We start from the raw sequence: 18439 nt of genomic DNA on the forward strand, positions 1-18439 counted from the left end.
TTAAAATAGACACAACGAGCTGCTAATAATAATACAATTAACTGATACACTTGGCTACTCATTCATTGCACCCGCAGCGCGAGTGTAACTAGGGTGAAGCGCGTTTCATGTTTTGTAATAAATAGTGTTGAATAAAAACAGTGTTTGCAGTGCTGAATAAATACTTAGACATCAACTGACTCTTAAAAACAGAATCACTCGGCTGTATTCTTTGACAGTCTCTCTGGTCGGTAATGGTTTTTAAAGTTATGAAATCTCAAGTAGACCAGCATCAAACATTGATGTAGCTGGGGTCGTGGACGCTGTAGGCATGGTGATTTGAGCTATCCAATTGGCCAGTGCAGTAGGCGTACTCGATGTAGCCACAGACCTCCCGGTCTGCCGGGTAGGCGTACTCGATGTAGCCACAGACCTCCCGGTCTGCCGGGTAGGCGTACTCGATGTAGCCACAGACCTCCCGGTCTGCCGGGTAGGCGTACTGGATGTAGCCACAGACCTCCCGGTCTGCCGGGTAGGCGTACTCGATGTAACCACAGACCTCCCGGTCTGCCGGGTAGGCGTACTGGATGTAGCCACAGACCTCCCGGTCTGCCGGGTAGGCGTACTCGATGTAGCCACAGACCTCCCGGTCTGCCGGGTAGGCATACTGGATGTAGCCACAGACCTCCCGGTCTGCCGGGTAGGCGTACTCGATGTAGCCACAGACTTCCCGGTCTGCCGGGTAGGCGTACTGGATGTAGCCACAGACCTCCCGGTCTGCCGGGTAGGCATACTCGATGTAGCCACAGACCTCCCGGTCTGCCGGGTAGGCGTACTGGATGTAGCCACAGACCTCACGGTCTGCCGGGTAGGCGTACTGGATTTAGCCACAGACCTCCCGGTCTGCCGGGTAGGCGTACTGGATGTAGCCACAGATCTGCCGGGTCGGCGTACTGGATGTAGCCACAGACCTCCCGGTCTGCCGGGTAGGCGTACTGGATTTAGCCACAGACCTCCCGGTCTGCCGTGTAGGCGTACTGGATTTAGCCACAGACCTCCCGGTCTGCCGGGTAGGCGTACTCAATTTAGCCACAGACCTCCCGGTCTGCCGGGTAGGCGTACTGGATGTAGCCACAGACCTCCCGGTCTGCCGGGTAGGCGTACTGGATTTAGCCACAGACCCCCCGGTCTGCCGGGTAGGCGTACTGGATTTAGCCACAGACCTCCCCGGTCTGCCGGGTAGGCGTACTGGTCTTTTCAGACAAATAAAATGGTTGAAAATGGGAACACTGTTCGCCACACACACAGCCCCACACACACACACAGCCCCACACACACACAGCCCCACACACACAAAAGGAGCGCAAGCCTTTATGCCTTTATCGTTGGCTTTTCAACATATTTGGTGATCGACTAGGCCCTGTGGTCGACTGGTTGGTGATCATTGTCTTCGAGAAAAACTTGCTTCAGTCTGCTTTCCACCAGACACTGGGAGATGAATTCACCTTTCAACTGGACAATAGCCTAAAACACAAGGCCAAATCTACACTGGAGTTGCTTACCAAGAAGACAGTGAATGTTCCTGAGTGGCAGAGTTAGTTTTAATTTAAATCTACTTGAAAATCTATGACAAGACCTGAAAATGGTTGCCTTGCAATGATCAACAATCAATTTGACAGAGCTTGTAGAATTTCTAAAAGAATAATGGGCAAATGTTGCACAATCCAGGTGTTGAAAGCTCTTAGAGACTTACCCACAAAGAGTCACAGCTGTAATCGCTGCCAAAGTTGCTTCTACAAAGTATTGACTCAGCGGTGTGAATACTTATGTAAATGAGATATTTCATTATCAATACATTTGCAAAAATGTCCAAAAATATGTTTTCCCTGTGTCATTATGGGGTATTAAAAAGATTAAAAATCAATGTAATTAATTTTTAATTCAGGCTGTAAGACAACAAAATGTGGAATAAGTCAAGAGGTATCAATACTTTCTGAAGGCACTTCATGTCCTCACATGGTTCCTCACATGGTTCCAGGAAACCCCCCCTGTACTTGATGTGTGTAAATCATGTTTAGCAGTACAATAGTCCCCTGCCCACGAAGGAGCAGGCAGGTTGTGAACTACTGTAAATCCTCCTCACCCTCTGCCTGGGAGCCAATCCAGACCTGACAGTTCTTAGCATAGTCCTATAGGTTCCTAGGCATCTAGTTTGGACAAACAGGAAGCAGCCTCATGTGAGAAAGAGGCTCTAATATGAGTGGTATAAACTCTGGACAGAGATAGAGGGTCTGGAACCTTTCTGTACTTCACTGCAGCCATGAATTCTTGACAGGAAAGTAGAGTAAGGGAAGTTACTGTATCAGTGCAGACAACTGTAATAATGAATGTGTTCCTTTTTTTTCCGACCCTCAGAGATTTGAACTACAACGACCTTGCCATGTTTCCCACGGCCATCAGAGCCCTCCCTAACCTCAAAGAGCTGTGAGTGAAACTCATTACACTCCAGTGCTGCCACTTATAGAACAAATCACATTTTCAGTTATCTTAAATCTGAAATATTTGCCCCCAAGGAGTTTCCATAGCAACAACATCAGATCTGTCCCAGAGGAAGCCTTCGTGGGAAACCCATCCCTCGACACAATGTAGGTGCTCTTGCGTCAACGTCCTGATGTAAAGTTGATCGTGAATAAGTAATCAATCATTATGATCGATTCACAATGATTCGATGAGTGAGGTAATTTTGATCCCACGGACAATTGTGCTCTATTTCCTCTCTAACAGATACTTCTACAACAATCCCATCCAGTTTGTAGGCAAATCAGCTTTCCAGCATTTACCAGCGCTACGGATGCTGTAAGTCTCCATTATCCCTCTTCATTCTGTTCTACCTCATTTGAGAAGAAGTAGATGAAAATTGAAGAAAACTAAGCAGGTGTGATTTTCAAATTTTTGTCCGTCTTTTTTGTTATTGTATAGATCACTCAACGGAGCCACAGATATCACAGAGTTTCCAGACCTCACTGGCACAAACCGTTTGGAAACCCTGTAAGTCTCAGTCCTCAAAAGTCCCTAAATACACCCCAGCTCTCATGAATCAGATTCAGCACATTAGCTAGGTTTCCATCCAATTGCAGACAGATTTTCATGCGAATATTCCAGAATCCACATAAAATAACATTTTTGCAGTTTCCACCAAATGGACTGGTTGCGGATAAAAACCAGTGCGTTATGAAGTAATGCACACTTAATGCACTTTTTTCACTTCTGTATTTTGGCAATGAGGCCCTTTACCTACTTCCCCAAGATCAGATGAACTTGTGGATACCATTTTTGTATTTGCGTGCAGTTTGAAGGAACTTGTTAACTAGCATGTTAGCAGATACCAATAGACTCCATTAATTGTGCTAATGCTAGTTAGCATTGGCTTACAAAACTACCTCTAACTTATTTCATACTGGACACAGGGACATAAAAATGGTATCCATGAGTTCATCTGACTCTTGGGAAGCAGACAAAGGGCCTCCTTGCCAAAATCACAAAGTATCCCTTTTAATTTTAATGTACCAAAAAAAAGAAAAAAAGTTCAATGTATTTCCATTTCTCACAAAAACTGTTGCGTTAAATAGCAAATGTGCCAACTCTGGTCTTGGCACGTGTGCTAACAGCTCGCAGATACAGTGCGGGTTGGCTAGTCTACATTAATAAATTATTATGGATAAATTGCAGTCAAGCTTCGATCATCATGTCACCAGAATAAGACCCCCGAAAACAAAAACTGAAAATAGTAAAACAATAAATAAAAAATGATAAGACCATCAATAGTTATTGGAAAGGAGTGTCAAGCTCATCACTGTGCAAGTTCATCCTAACTTATTTAATCTTTCGCCTAATAAACTGCATGGTTTCCCGAGTTGTAGTGGGAGGACCACACATCATATTATTGCCTGACTCCAAATTTACTTTGATGTGATGGTATTATATGATATTATATACAAATGTACTTTGATGTGATGGTATTATATGATATTATATACAAATTTACTTTGATGTGATGGTATTATATGATATTATATACAAATTTGCACATAAAGTCGTGTCCACCGCCATTTCCCGCATAATTCATTTTACAGACATAAAAAGATCTCACCATGTCGAACGAAGAAATGATCTGTAGACATTTATAAAATTACACCAAAATGTCCTGTTTACATCACAGCTCTTGTGATATAAAAAAAATGTCAATATGACTTTACTCGCATAAAAACTGTGGATGTAAACGTGGTTTGAGTCTGTCCTTTCTGTGACCAAATTCTCTGTCTATTCAGAGCTGTCACAGGTACACACATCTCATCACTGCCAGGTACCCTCTGTGACCAGTTACCCAACCTGATACAGCTGTAAGTCCCTATGCTGATTGAACAAATATCTCTTGATACTATAATATCTCTTGGTACTATAATATCTCTTGGTTCAGTATCTTAGAAATTAGATGTTGTGTTATCCTAAACATAATTTTAAATAAACAATAATGAACACTGTACCTGCAGGGATCTCTCCCATAACCGGATCCAGCATCTTCCCAGCTTCAGTGGCTGCAGAAAGATCCAGAAAATGTGAGTGGTTTCGTTACCATTATTGTTAGTCCTCAACCCAGACATAAATACAATCCAGGGGACATTTGTGATGTGTGTTGTATTTAGTCACCTCCATCAAAACCATATCCACAAGGTTCCAGCAGACACTTTCCTAGAGCTGACTGAACTCAGAACCCTGTGAGTAACCTTTTAGATTCTTCAAAGTAGCCAGCCTTTGCTTTGATGACAGCTTTGTACATGTAACATTGTTGCTTCCGTCCCTCTCCTCGCCCCAACAAATGCCACGGCCCTTGCAGAGCATGGGAAACAACTACGTCAAGGTCTCAGAGCGAGTGACGTCACCGATTGAAACGCTATTAGCGCACACCCTGCTAACTAGTGAGCCATTTCACACTGGTTACACACACTCTTGGCATTCTCTCAACCAGCTTCATGAGGTAGTCACCTGCAATGCATTTCAATTAACAGTACTGCCTTGTTAAAAGTTCATGTGGAATTTCTTTACTTCTTAATGCGTTTGAGCCAGTCAGTTGAGTTGTGATAAGATAGCCCTATATGGTAAAATACCAAGTCCATATTCTGTCAAGAACAGCTCAAATAAGCAAAGAGAAACAACCGTCCATCATTACTTTAAGACATGAAAGTCAGTCAATCCGGAAAATTTCAAGAAATGTTTAAGTTTCTTCAAGTGCAGTCGCAAACACCATCAAGCGCTATGATGAAACTGTCTCTCCTGAGGACCACCACAGGAAAGGAAGAACCAGAGTTACCTCTGCTGCAGAGGATAAGTTCAATAGAGTTAACTGCACCTCAGATTGCAGACCAAATAAATGCTTCAGAGTTCAAGTAACAGACACATCCCAACATCAACTGTTCAGAGACTGCGTGAATCAGGCCTTCATGGTCAAATTGCTGCAAATAAACCAATACTAAAGTACACCAATAAGAAGAAAAGACTTGCTTGGGCCAAGAAACACGAGCAATGGAAATTAGACCGGTGGAAATCTGTCCTTTGGTCTGATGAGCACAAATGTGCGATTTTTGGTTCCAACCGCCATGTCTTTGTGAGATGCAGAGTAGGTGACGGAGGATCTCCGCATGTGTGGTTCCCACTGTGAAGCATGGAGGAGGTGGTGTGATGGTGCTTTGCTGGTGACACAGTCAGTGATTTATTTAGAATTCAAGGCACACTTAACCAGCATGGCTACCACAGCATTCGGCAACGATATGCCATCCCTGTTGGTTTGCGCTTAGTGGCACTATCATTTGTTTTTCAACAGGACAATGACCCAAAACCCACCTCCAGGCTGTGTAAGGGCAATTTGACCAAGAAGGAGAGTGATGCATCAATCAATCACATTTATTTATAAAGCCCTTTTTACATCAGCCGATGTCACAAAGTACTGTACAGAAACCTAGCGTAAATCCCCAAACAGCAAGCAATGCAGATGTAAAAGCATGGATGACCTGGCCTCCACAATCACCCGACCTCAACCCAAATGAGATGGTTTGGGATGAGTTGGACCGCAGAGTGAAGGAAAAGCAGCCAAAAAGTGCTCAGCATATGTGGGAACTCCTTCAAGACTGTTGGAAAAGCATTCCAGGTGAAGCTGGTTGAGAGAATGCCAAGAGTGTACAAGGCTGTCATCAAAGCAAAGGGTGGCTACTTTGAAGAATCTAAAATAGAAAATATATTTTGATTTGTTATTGTGAAGTGGAAACGTCTAGGAGCAACAATGGCTCAGCCGAAGGGGTAGGCCACACAAGCTCAAAGAACGGGACTGCCGCGTGCTGAAGCACGTAAAAATCCTCTGTCCTCAGTTGCAATACTCACTACGAGTTCCAAACTGTATCTGGAAGCAGTGTCAGCGCAATAACTGCTCGTCAATAGTTTCATGACATGGGTTTCCATGGCCGAGCAGTTGCACACAAGCCTAAGATCACCATGCGTAATGCCAAGCGTCAGCTGGAGTGGTTTTAAACTCGCCGCCATTGGACTCTGGAGCAGTGGAAATGCGTTCTCTGGAGTGATGAATTACACTTCACCATCTGGCAGTCCAACGGATTAATCTGGGTTTGGCGCATGCCAAAACGCAACAGCATACAATGACATTCTAGACAATTCTGTGCTTCCAACTTTGTGGCAACAGTTTGGGGAAGGCCCTTTCCTGTTTCAGCATCACAATGTCCCTGTGCACAAAGCAAGGTCCATACAGAAATGGTTTGTCGAGATCGGTGTGAAAGAACTTGACTGGCCTGCACAGAGCTCGGACCTCAACCCCATTGAACACCTTTGTGATTAATTGGAACGCCGATTGCGTGCCAAGTCTAATTGCCCTACATCAGTGCCCAACCTCACTAATGCTGGTGGCTGAATGGAACAAAGTCTATTGGCTATAAGTGCGACGTCAACTTACCAACATTACGACCAGGAATACGACTTTCCTGAAGCAGATCCTCTGTTTGGACCACCACCCAGGACAATGGATCTAATCCCAGAAGCCAACCCAAAACAACAGTGCCGCAGAAGGGGCAGATGGAGCGGCCTTCTGGTCAGGTTCCATAGACCTGCACATCGCTCACCGCTTCGAGTATAGTACTCGCCAATGTACAGACTCTTGACAACAAGGTAGATGAAATTCAAGCAAGGGTTGCCTTCCAGAGAGACATCAGAGATTATAACATCCTCTGTGTCACGGAAACATGGATGCCTCTGGATATGTTGTCGGGAATCAGTTCAGCCACCGGGCTTCTCCATGCATCACGCTGACAGAGATAAACACCACTCTAGGAACGTCGGTAATGTATGCTTCAGGATTAATGACTCATGGTGTAATCATAACAACATACAAGAACTCAAGTCCTTCTGCTCACCCGACCTAGAATTCCTCACAATCAAATGCCGGCCATATTACCTCCCAAGAGAATAATAGTCAGTTATCGTCACAGCTGTGTACATTCACCCTCAAGCAGACACCACGATGACCCTCAAGGAACTTCACTGGACTCTATGTAAACTGGAAACCATATATCCTGATGATGCATTTATTGTAGCTGGGGATTCTAACAAAGCAAATTAGGGAACAAGACTACCTAAATTATATCAGCAGATTGATTGTAGTACTCGTGGGGATAATACACTTGATCACTGCTGCTCCGAATTCCATCGATGCATATAAAGACCTCTCCCGCCCTCCCTTCGGCAAATCCGACCACGATGCAATCTTGCTCCTACCGTCTTGTATGCAGAAACTCAAACAGGATGTACCAGTGACTAGAACCATTAATCGCTGGTCTGACCAATCAGAATCTACAATTCAAGATTTTTTTGATCACGCGGACTTGGATATGTTCTGGTCAGCCTCAGAGAACAACATCGATCTATATGCTGACTCAGTGAGTGAGTTTATAAGGAAGTGCATTGGAGATGTTGTACCCACTGTGACTATTAAAACCTACCCTAACCAGAAACCGTGGATGGATGGCGGCATTCGCGCGAACCACCGCATTGAACCATGGAAAGAGGTCTGGGAATACTGCTGAATATAAACAGTGCAGTGCAGTTATTCCCTCCGCAAGGCAATCAAAAAAAGCGAAATGCCGGTTCAGGGACAAAGTGGAGTCGCAATTCAACGGCTCAGACACGAGACAAATGTGGCAGGGTCTACAGGAAACCACGGACTACAAAAAGAAAACAAGCCACGTCACGGACACCGAAGTCCCGCTTCCAGACAAACTAAACACCTTCTTTGCCTGTTTTGAGGACAATACAGTGCCACTGTCACGCCCCGCTAACAAGGACTGCGCCCCCCCCCTCCCGTGGCCGATGTGAGTAAAACATTTAAACGTTTTAAAGCTTGCAAGGCTGCTGGCCCAGACGGCATCCCTTGCCGCGTCCTCAGAGCATGCACAGACCAGCTGGCTGGTGTGTTTACAGACATATTTAATCACTCTCTATCCCAGTCTGCTGTCCCCACATGCTTCAAGATGGCTACCATTGTTCCTGTACCCAAGAAGGCAAAGATAACTTAACTAAATGACTACCGCCCCGTAGCACTCACTTCTGTCATTACGAAGTGCTTTGACTAGTCAAAGATCATATCACCTCCACCTTACCGGCCACCCTAGACCCACTTCAGTTTGCATACCGCCCCAACAGGTTCACAGACGATGCAATCGCCATCACACTGCCCTAGCCCATCTGGACAAGAGGAATACTTATGTAAGAATGCTGTTCATTGACTACAGCTCAGCATTCAACACCATAGTACCCTCCAAGCTCATCATCAAGCTGGATGCCCTGGGTCTCAACCCCACCCTGTGTAATTGGGTCCTGGACTTTGACAGGCCACCCCCAGATGGTGAAGGTAGGAAACAACATCTCCACTTCGCTGACCCTCACACCCCCAACTCAATCATCAAGTTTTCAGATGACACAACAGTAGTGGGATTGATTAACAACAATGACAAGACAGCCTACAGGGAGGAGATGAGGGCACTCGGAGTGTGGTGGCAGGAAAACAACCTCTCACTTAACTTCAACATAACAAAGGAGATGATTGTGTACTTCAGGAAACAGCAGAGGGAGCACCCTCCTAACCACATTGAAGGGACATTAGTGGAGAAGGTGGAAAGTTTTAAGTTCCTCGGCATACACATCACAGACAAACTGAAATGGTTCACCCACAAAGACAGTGTGGTGAAGAAGGCACAACAGCGCCTCTTCAACCTCAGGAGGCTGAAGAAATTTGGCTTGTCACTCAAAACCCTGACAAACGTTTACTGATGCACAATCGAGAGCATCCTGTATCACAATATGTTAGGGCAACTGCACCGCCCTCAACCTCAACCGCAAGGCTCTCCAGAGGGTGGTGCGGTCTACACAACGCATCACCGGGGGCAAACTACCTGCCCTCCATGACACCTACAGCATCCGATGTCACAGAAAGGCCAAAAAGATCATCAAGGACAACAACCACCCGAGCCACTACCTGTTCACACCGCTACCATCCAGAAGGCGAGGTCAGTACAGGTGCATCAAAGCTGGGACCGAGAGAATGAAAAACAGCTTCTATCTCAAGGTCATCAAACTGCTAAATATCAATCACTAACTCAGAGAGGCTGCTGCCTTTGAGAACCAATCACTGGCCACTTTAATAAATGGATCACTAGTCACTTTAAGCAATGCCACTTTAAATGTTTACATATCTTACGTTACCCATATCATACAGTAAGTACATGTATATACTGTATTTTATACCATCTATTGCACCTTGCCTGTGCCGCTCGGCCTATCGCTCATCCATATATTTATATGTGCATATTCTCACATTTACATTTAAGTCATTTAGCAGACGCTCTTATCCAGAGCGACTTACAAATTGGTGCGTTCACCTTAAGACATCCAGTGGAACAGCCACTTTACAATAGTGCATCTAAATCTAGTAAGGGGGGGGGTGAGAAGGATTACTTTATCCTATCCTAGGTATTCCTGAAAGAGGTGGGGTTTCAGGTGTCTCCGGAAGGTGGTGATTGACTCCGCTGTCCTGGCGTCGTGAGGGAGTTTGTTCCACCATTGGGGGGCCAGAGCAGCGAACAGTTTTGACTGGGCTGCGCGGGAACTGTACTTCCTCAGTGGTAGGGAGGCGAGCAGGCCAGAGGTGGATGAACGCAGTGCCCTTGTTTGGGTGTAGGGCCTGATCAGAGCCTGGAGGTACTGAGGTGCCGTTCCCCTCACAGCTCCGTAGGCAAGCACCATGGTCATGTAGCGGATGCGAGCTTCAACTGGAAGCCAGTGGAGAGAGCGGAGGGAAGGTTGAACACCAGACGGGCTGCGGCGTTCTGGATGAGTTGTAGGGGTTTAATGGCACAGGCAGGGAGCCCAGCCAACAGCGAGTTGCAGTAATCCAGACGGGAGATGACAAGTGCCTGGATTAGGACCTGCGCCGCTTCCTGTGTGAGGCAGGGTCGTACTCTGCGGATGTTGTAGAGCATGAACCTACAGGAACGGGCCACCGCCTTGATGTTAGTTGAGAACGACAGGGTGTTGTCCAGGATCACGCCAAGGTTCTTAGCGCTCTGGGAGGAGGACACAATGGAGTTGTCAACCGTGATGGCGAAATCATGGAACGGGCAGTCCTTCCCCGGGAGGAAGAGCAGCTCCGTCGTGCCGAGGTTCAGCTTGAGGTGGTGATCCGTCATCCACACTGATATGTCTGCCAGACATGCAGAGATGCGATTCGCCACCTGGTCATCAGAAGGGGGAAAGGAGAAGATTAATTGTGTGTCGTCTGCATAGCAATGATAGGAGAGACCATGTGAGGTTATGACAGAGCCAAGTGACTTGGTGTATAGCGAGAATAGGAGAGGGCCTAGAACAGAGCCCTGGGGGACGCCAGTGGTGAGAGCGCGTGGTGATGAGACAGATTCTCGCCACGCCACCTGGTAGGAGCGACCTGTCAGGTAGGACGCAATCCAAGCGTGGGCCGCGCCGGAGATGCCCAACTCGGAGAGGGTGGAGAGGAGGATCTGATGGTTCACAGTATCGAAGGCAGCCGATAGGTCTAGAAGGATGAGAGCAGAGGAGAGAGAGTTAGCTTTAGCAGTGCGGAGCGCCTCCGTGATACAGAGAAGAGCAGTCTCAGTTGAATGACTAGTCTTGAAACCTGCCTGATTTTGATCAAGAAGGTCATTCTGAGAGAGATAGCGGGAGAGCTGGCCAAGGACGGCACGTTCAAGAGTTTTGGAGAGAAAAGAAAGAAGGGATACTGGTCTGTAGTTGTTGACATCGGAGGGATCGAGTGTAGGTTTTTTCAGAAGGGGTGCAACTCTCGCTCTCTTGAAGACGGAAGGGACGTAGCCAGCGGTCAGGGATGAGTTGATGAGCGAGGTGAGGTAAGGGAGAAGGTCTCCGGAAATGGTCTGGAGAAGAGAGGAGGGGATAGGGTCAAGCGGGCAGGTTGTTGGGCGGCCGGCCGTCACAAGACGCGAGATTTCATCTGGAGAGAGGGGGAGAAAGAGGTCAGAGCACAGGGTAGGGCAGTGTGAGCAGAACCAGCGGTGTCGTTTGACTTAGCAAACGAGGATCGGATGTCGTCGACCTTCTTTTCAAAATGGTTGACGAAGTCATCTGCAGAGAGGGAGGAGGGGGGAGGAGGATTCAGGAGGGAGGAGAAGGTGGCAAAGAGCTTCCTAGGGTTAGAGGCAGATGCTTGGAATTTAGAGTGGTAGAAAGTGGCTTTAGCAGCAGAGACAGAAGAGGAAAATGTAGAGAGGAGGGAGTGAAAGGATGCCAGGTCCACAGGGAGGCGAGTTTTCCTCCATTTCCGCTCGGCTGCCCGGAGCCCTGTTCTGTGAGCTCGCAATGAGTCGTCGAGCCACGGAGCGGGAGGGGAGGACCGAGCCGGCCTGGAGGATAGGGGACATAGAGAGTCAAAGGATGCAGAAAGGGAGGAGAGGAGGGTTGAGGAGGCAGAATCAGGAGATAGGTTGGAGAAGGTTTGAGCAGAGGGAAGAGATGATAGGATGGAAGAGGAGAGAGTAGCGGGGGAGAGAGAGCGAAGGTTGGGACGGCGCGATACCATCCGAGTAGGGGCAGTGTGGGAAGTGTTAGATGAGAGCGAGAGGGAAAGGATACAAGGTAGTGGTCGGAGACTTGGAGGGGAGTTGCAGTGAGGTTAGTGGAAGAACAGCATCTAGTAAAGATGAGGTCGAGCATATTGCCTGCCTTGTGAGTAGGGGGAAGGTGAGAGGGTGAGGTCAAAAGAGGAGAGGAGTGGAAAGAAGGAGGCAGAGAGGAATGAGTCAAAGGTAGACGTGGGGAGGTTAAAGTCGCCCAGAACTGTGAGAGGTGAGCCGTCCTCAGGAAAGGAGCTTATCAAGGCATCAAGCTCATTGATGAACTCTCCGAGGGAACCTGGAGGGCGATAAATGATAAGGATGTTAAGCTTGAAAGGGCTGGTAACTGTGACAGCATGGAATTCAAAGGAGGCGATAGACAGATGGGTAAGGGGAGAAAGAGAGAATGACCACTTGGGAGAGATGAGGATCCCGGTGCCACCACCCCGCTGACCAGAAGCTCTCGGGTGTGCGAGAACACGTGGGCGGACGAAGAGAGAGCAGTAGGAGTAGCAGTGTTATCTGTGGTGATCCATGTTTCCGTCAGTGCCAAGAAGTCGAGGGACTGGAGGGAGGCATAGGCTGAGATGAACTCTGCCTTGTTGGCCGCAGATCGGCAGTTCCAGAGGCTACCGGAGACCTGAACTCCACGTGGGTCGTGCGCGCTGGGACCACCAGATTAGGTGGCCGCGCCATGCGGTGTGGAGCGTTTGTATGATCTGTGCAGAGAGGAGAGAACAGGGATAGGCAGACACATAGTTGACAGGCTACAGAAGAGGCTACGCTAATGCAAAGGAGATTGGAATGACAAGTGGACTACACGTCTCGAATGTTCAGAAAGTTAAGCTTACGTAGCAAGAATCTTATTGACTAAAATGATTAAAATGATACAGTACTGCTGAAGTAGGCTAGCTGGCAGTGGCTGTGTTGTTGACTTTGTAGGCTAGCTGGCAGTGGCTGCGTTGTTGGCACTACACTAATCAAGTCGTTCCGTTGAGTGTGATAGTTTCTACAGTGGTGCTATTCGGGGCTAGCTGGCTAGCTAGCAGTGTTGATTACGTTACGCTGCGTTAAAAGAACGACAATAGCTGGCTAGCTAACCTAGAAAATCGCTCTAGACTACACAATTATCTTTGATACAAAGACGGCTATGTAGCTAGCTATGTAGCTAGCTACGATCAAACAAATCAAACCGTTGTACTGTAATGAAATGAAATGAAAATGTGATACTACCTGTGGAGCGAATGCGACCGGGTTGTTGAGTGAGGAAGTTCTATTCGGTAGACGTTGGCTAGCTGTTGGCTAGCTAGCAGTGTCTCCTACGTTAAGGACGACAAATAGCTGGCTAGCTAACCTCGGTAAATTAAGATAATCACTCTAAGACTACACACTCTAAACTACACAATTATCTTGGATACGAAGACAGCAAAGACAACTATGTAGCTAGCTAACACTACACTAATCAAGTCGTTCAGTTGAGTGTAATAGTTTTTACAGTGCTGCTATTCGGAAGACGGTGGACGTTTGCTAGCTTGCTACGTTAGGACGACGAAATACGATAATTACGCAATTATCTTTGATACAAAGACGGCTATGTAGCTAGCTAAGAAGAAATTGCTAAGATTAGACAAATCAAACCGTTGTACTATAATGAAATGTAATGAAATGTAATGAAAAGTTATACTACCTGCAGACCGAAGCACTCGGATGCGACCGCTCGCTCCAACCCGGAAGTGCAACCCCTTTAGATTTGTGTGTATTAGGTAGTTGATGGGGAATTGTTTAATTACTTGTTAGATATTACTGCACTGTTGGAACTAGAAGCACAAGCATTTCACTAAACTCACAATGACATCTGCTAACCATGTGTATGTGACCCCCAAAAATTGCTTTGATATAGTGTATGTTCACCTGCCCAGGGACTGCAGATGTAAATTAACTGTCAGCTAAATCTGGTGAAACACATCACTTATTCTGAGATTTGTTTTGTTGTACATTGTCCCTGACAAATAAACATAATAAATAAATACTACATATTGCCTATTCAGCTCAAGTGAAACAATACTGAACCAAAGATTTCATATGTAGTACAAGTTATGATAGATTGACTCTCAAATCCAAATCCAAAATTTACTCAAATTAGCCTGGTTTGATGGTTTGCCATGTGAACAGCATCAACACTTATGATGTAGGACCATAATGAAAGACAGAATGAAATAATGTGCCCATTTTAATTTGAGATATTCATCTCACAATGTAGAGCCCAAACAGAATGGCATTTGGTGTATACATGAGGAGGTATTGGAGGTCTTGGAAGGGTGTCATGATGTTATGTCAATGTTATCATCATGACTAAACCAGTTGGACATTACAAGCATCTCTGCCTAATCTGAATCCTAAAGAAACCCACCCTTCTTAGCAGACCTCTTTTTCTACACTTGACATTTCTGACAATACAATGTACAAATTCTAGCTTGGCATGGCAACAGGACAATAATGAAAGCCAGAAATAAATCATTAATGAGGCCTCTTTACTGTGTGATATTTCTTGCATTTCCATGACTGATCAAAACGTGTTTTATCATGGCTCTCTCTTGTCCCTCTGCAGCAGACACATAGTGAGCAAAATGTTTGTAACATCGAATCACAGTATCGAATTCGCAATACGTATAGTATCAACACCTAAGTATCGTGATATGGTATTGTGAGGTCCCTGGCAATTCCCCGAAGAATGTCACAACTTTTTCCCTATTACACATTTTTTTGCAAGAACTACTCTAAAAGATGGACATTGTTGTGTGTCTGTGTGTATTCCCTCTAAATGTAAATTATATTAAAGAACAAAAGAACAGTCTTTAAAACAGCCAGAACACTACACAGCTAATTCGAACAATCTTTGTTTATGTGAATCCGCTGTGTAATGCTAGGGCAAAAACCAAAATGTGCACCCAGGGGGGCCCCAGGACAGAGTTTGAGAAACTCTGACATAGACATGCAGACATACAATTGAAATAAAGTATCTTCTCTTTATCTGTGTTTCTTAATCCATTCCCTCAGTGACCTCAGCTCCAACCTGCTGTCCTCCGTCCCTATGGAAGGCTTTCAGGACCTCACACACCTCAGACTGGCTGGCAACACTGCCCTGAGACACACACTGCCTGTCCAGAGACTACCTAAACTCAGGTAGGGGACAGAGTTAACGATTAAACTGGGCCCCTTAAAAATGATTTCAACTCAAGGTGAGACAGTGTGTGAGTGAATGTAGTGCAGTAAGTGTTATGGGGTTGCGTGCAGCTGTCTTACCATAAGCTATGCATTGTTCTCAGGGTAGTGGTGATGCCCTACGCCTTCCAGTGCTGTGCCTTTGTACCCGGAGAAAACTCAAAGTCCCCCTACATCTGGAAAACGGAGAACATCAGTAAAGATCTCGTCACTGGAAAGGAAATACACAACATAGCCAACCAAGGAACATACCTTCAAAAACCACCCTTGAAATATGTTTTGTGTTTTGGTTGGTGTATTAAGTGAAAGTAATAATTACTTACCATTTGCTTATAGAGGAGGCTAGAGACCAGAATAACTTCCTGGTGGAGAGTGAGGTAGACGCCAGACCCCAGCACTCTGTCCACTGTTCCCCAGCCCAAGGTAGGTCTGTGATTGGTTCAATATTAAGCTGGAACAAAAGCCTGCACACTCTGTACCTCTATAGTACCGTAATGGATTCCATGCCCATACACACTCTGTACCTTTATAGGACCGTAGTGGATTCCATGCCCATACACCCTTTGTACCTCTATAGGACCGTAGTGGATTCCATGCCCATACACCCTCTGTACCTCTATAGGACCGTAGTGGATTCCATGCCCATACACCCTCTGTACCTCTATAGGACCGTAGTGGATTCCATGTCCATACACACTCTGTACCTTTATAGGACCGTAGTGGATTCCATGCCCATACACACTCTGTATCTCTATAGGACCGTAGTGGATTCCATGCCCATACACACTCTGTATCTCTATAGGACCGTAGTGGATTCCATGCCCATACACCCTCTGTACCTCTATAGGACCGTAGTGGATTCCATGTCCATACACCCTCTGTACCTCTATAGGACCGTAGTGGATTCCATGTCCATACACACTCTGTACCTCTATAGGACCGTAGTGGATTCCATGCCCATACACACTCTGTATCTCTATAGGACCGTAGTGGATTCCATGCCCATACATACTTCATACTTCATGGGGCGGCAGGGTAGCCTAGTGGTTAGAGCGTTGGACTAGTAACCGGAAGGTTGAAAGTTCAAACCCCCGAGCTGACAAGGTACAAATCTGTCGTTCTGCCCCTGAACAGGCAGTTAACCCACTGTTCCTAGGCCGTCATTGTAAATAAGAATTTGTTCTTAACTGACTTGCCTAGTAAAATAAAGGTAAAAATTAAAAAATAAAAATTTGACACTGTCACAAATCTAATACTGGGGTAGTTCATTGACAACTGTTTGTCCCCAGGTCCGTTCCAGTCATGTCAGAGTTTATTTGGGAGCTGGCTGGTGAGAGGCGCTGTTTGGATTATCGTCATCCTCTCCTTGGTGTCCAACTCCCTGGTCCTGGTATCCATCGCCCTCTCCTCAAAGTCCCCGATCTCTCCTACCCAGCATCTACTGGGAGTCCTGGCCTGGGTCCACCTCCTCAATGGCGTCTCTAGCGCCGCCCTGGTTGTACTAGACGGCATTTCATTTGACCACTATACTGATTATGGTGCGTGGTGGGAGGGTGGGCCAGGTTGCTGGATCTTTGACTTTTTGTCAGTCTTCTCCTCAGAGGCCAGTGTCTTCCTGTTGACGGCAGTTGTCTTATATCGTGGATGTACTGTACGTGGCTCCCAGTGGTCCGAGACTGAGACCAGGAGGATTCCATTGGGGTGGGGGTGTGCTCAAGGTATCTCAGCTCTGTGTTGCTTCCTGGCTGGAGCCATTGCCGCCCTACCTCTCCTCACTATGGGTGAGTATGGGGTCTCCTCTCTCTGCATGGCCTCTCCCTACGGACACTCTTCCCGTTTGGGCTACAGCTACGCCACGGCCCTGGTACTGCTCAACTCCCTGTGTTACCTCCTGATGACAGCCATCTATACCAGACACTACTGTCACATGGACAGAGACACAGCAGAGAAAGAGGGAGTCACTGTCCAGGACTACTCTGTGACCAAACTTATGGCCTGCCTCCTCTTCACCAACTGCCTCCTCTCTTTCCCTGTGACACTTCCCTCCTTCTCCTCCCTCCAGCTCTCCAGCCCTAAGGTGGCTAAGGCCATCCTGCTGTTCGTGGGGCCCCTGCCCTCCTGTCTGGACCCCTTGCTCTACATGCTCATCAGCCCTCATTTCAGGGAAGATCTCAGCAGGCTTCCCTATTGGACAACACACAGGCTAAAGAAAGGGCAGCGCCGCACTAGTTTTTTCTCAGTGAACTCCGAAGACATGGAGAAACAGTCATGTGACTCCATGCAAGCCCTTGTCTCTCTCACACTGTAAGTGGAAGAGAACGCCTAACTCCTTGCTGGTGCTAGTTCCCCTGGCAAGCAGTGTCACATCAGCACCAGTCTCAGGGGGACCCACACTGAAACAGTGATGGTTATAGTGACACTGTTGACAGGTTGGGGGATGGATAAGTCCTCATGAGGTATAGATAACATTGAGGTGACCCTCCGATACATACACATGGAAGTGGTCTGTAACAGTGTTATTTTTAAGCAACTCTCAAGTACTTGAAATATCAGCACACACACAGTAACTGTCACCATACTTCGACAATTATATGACCTCTGTGGAATAGTTTAATGAATTATCAATTGTTAATATTTTTGTTGCATCCTTTTTTTCTAGGTGTAAATATATATATTTCTTAAGTATTTAGAAAGATTGGACCTACTAGTTGATCTATGAATCATCAGTTGGCCAATAGAGGAAATGTAATATTGTCAAGTCGTTTACCAAAAATAATATAAAGCAAACACTAATGTAAGGACATGTTTGTTTATTGCTACAAGTTGAATGATATTACCAAATGTCATAGTAAGGTCAAATAAGTTTTAAATGTAGAGTTTGAAATGTGGAACGTATAAAGCAAATGATTTGGATCATGTTTGTTATTTATGGTCTGACTCCTATGTGCTTGATGGAACATATTCAACATCTGTTTTCACTCTAGTTGACAAGGTTCCCTCTTCGCCCAAACCCAACCAAATCT

The 18439-nt window shown here is 46.2% G+C and overlaps 1 protein-coding gene across 1 annotated transcript in view; it reads left to right on the plus strand.

Moving 5' to 3' along the window:
- The window catches only part of LOC115133978 (leucine-rich repeat-containing G-protein coupled receptor 5-like), a 37708-nt gene extending 19379 nt beyond the window's left edge, over positions 1-18329 (plus strand). Inside the window, exons 7-16 of the mRNA XM_065022382.1 lie at positions 2395-2463; positions 2553-2624; positions 2764-2835; positions 2959-3027; positions 4308-4379; positions 4530-4595; positions 15252-15377; positions 15521-15650; positions 15758-15839; positions 16706-18329. Of these exons, the coding sequence (XP_064878454.1) occupies positions 2395-2463; positions 2553-2624; positions 2764-2835; positions 2959-3027; positions 4308-4379; positions 4530-4595; positions 15252-15377; positions 15521-15650; positions 15758-15839; positions 16706-17724 (1777 nt within the window). The 3' untranslated portion in view covers positions 17725-18329. The remainder of the gene's footprint in view (positions 1-2394; positions 2464-2552; positions 2625-2763; positions 2836-2958; positions 3028-4307; positions 4380-4529; positions 4596-15251; positions 15378-15520; positions 15651-15757; positions 15840-16705) is intronic.
- Positions 18330-18439: the final 110 nt, after the last annotated feature.

This window comes from Oncorhynchus nerka, linkage group LG9a (genome assembly GCF_034236695.1).
Source record: "Oncorhynchus nerka isolate Pitt River linkage group LG9a, Oner_Uvic_2.0, whole genome shotgun sequence".
Classification (NCBI taxonomy): Eukaryota; Metazoa; Chordata; class Actinopteri; order Salmoniformes; family Salmonidae; genus Oncorhynchus; species Oncorhynchus nerka.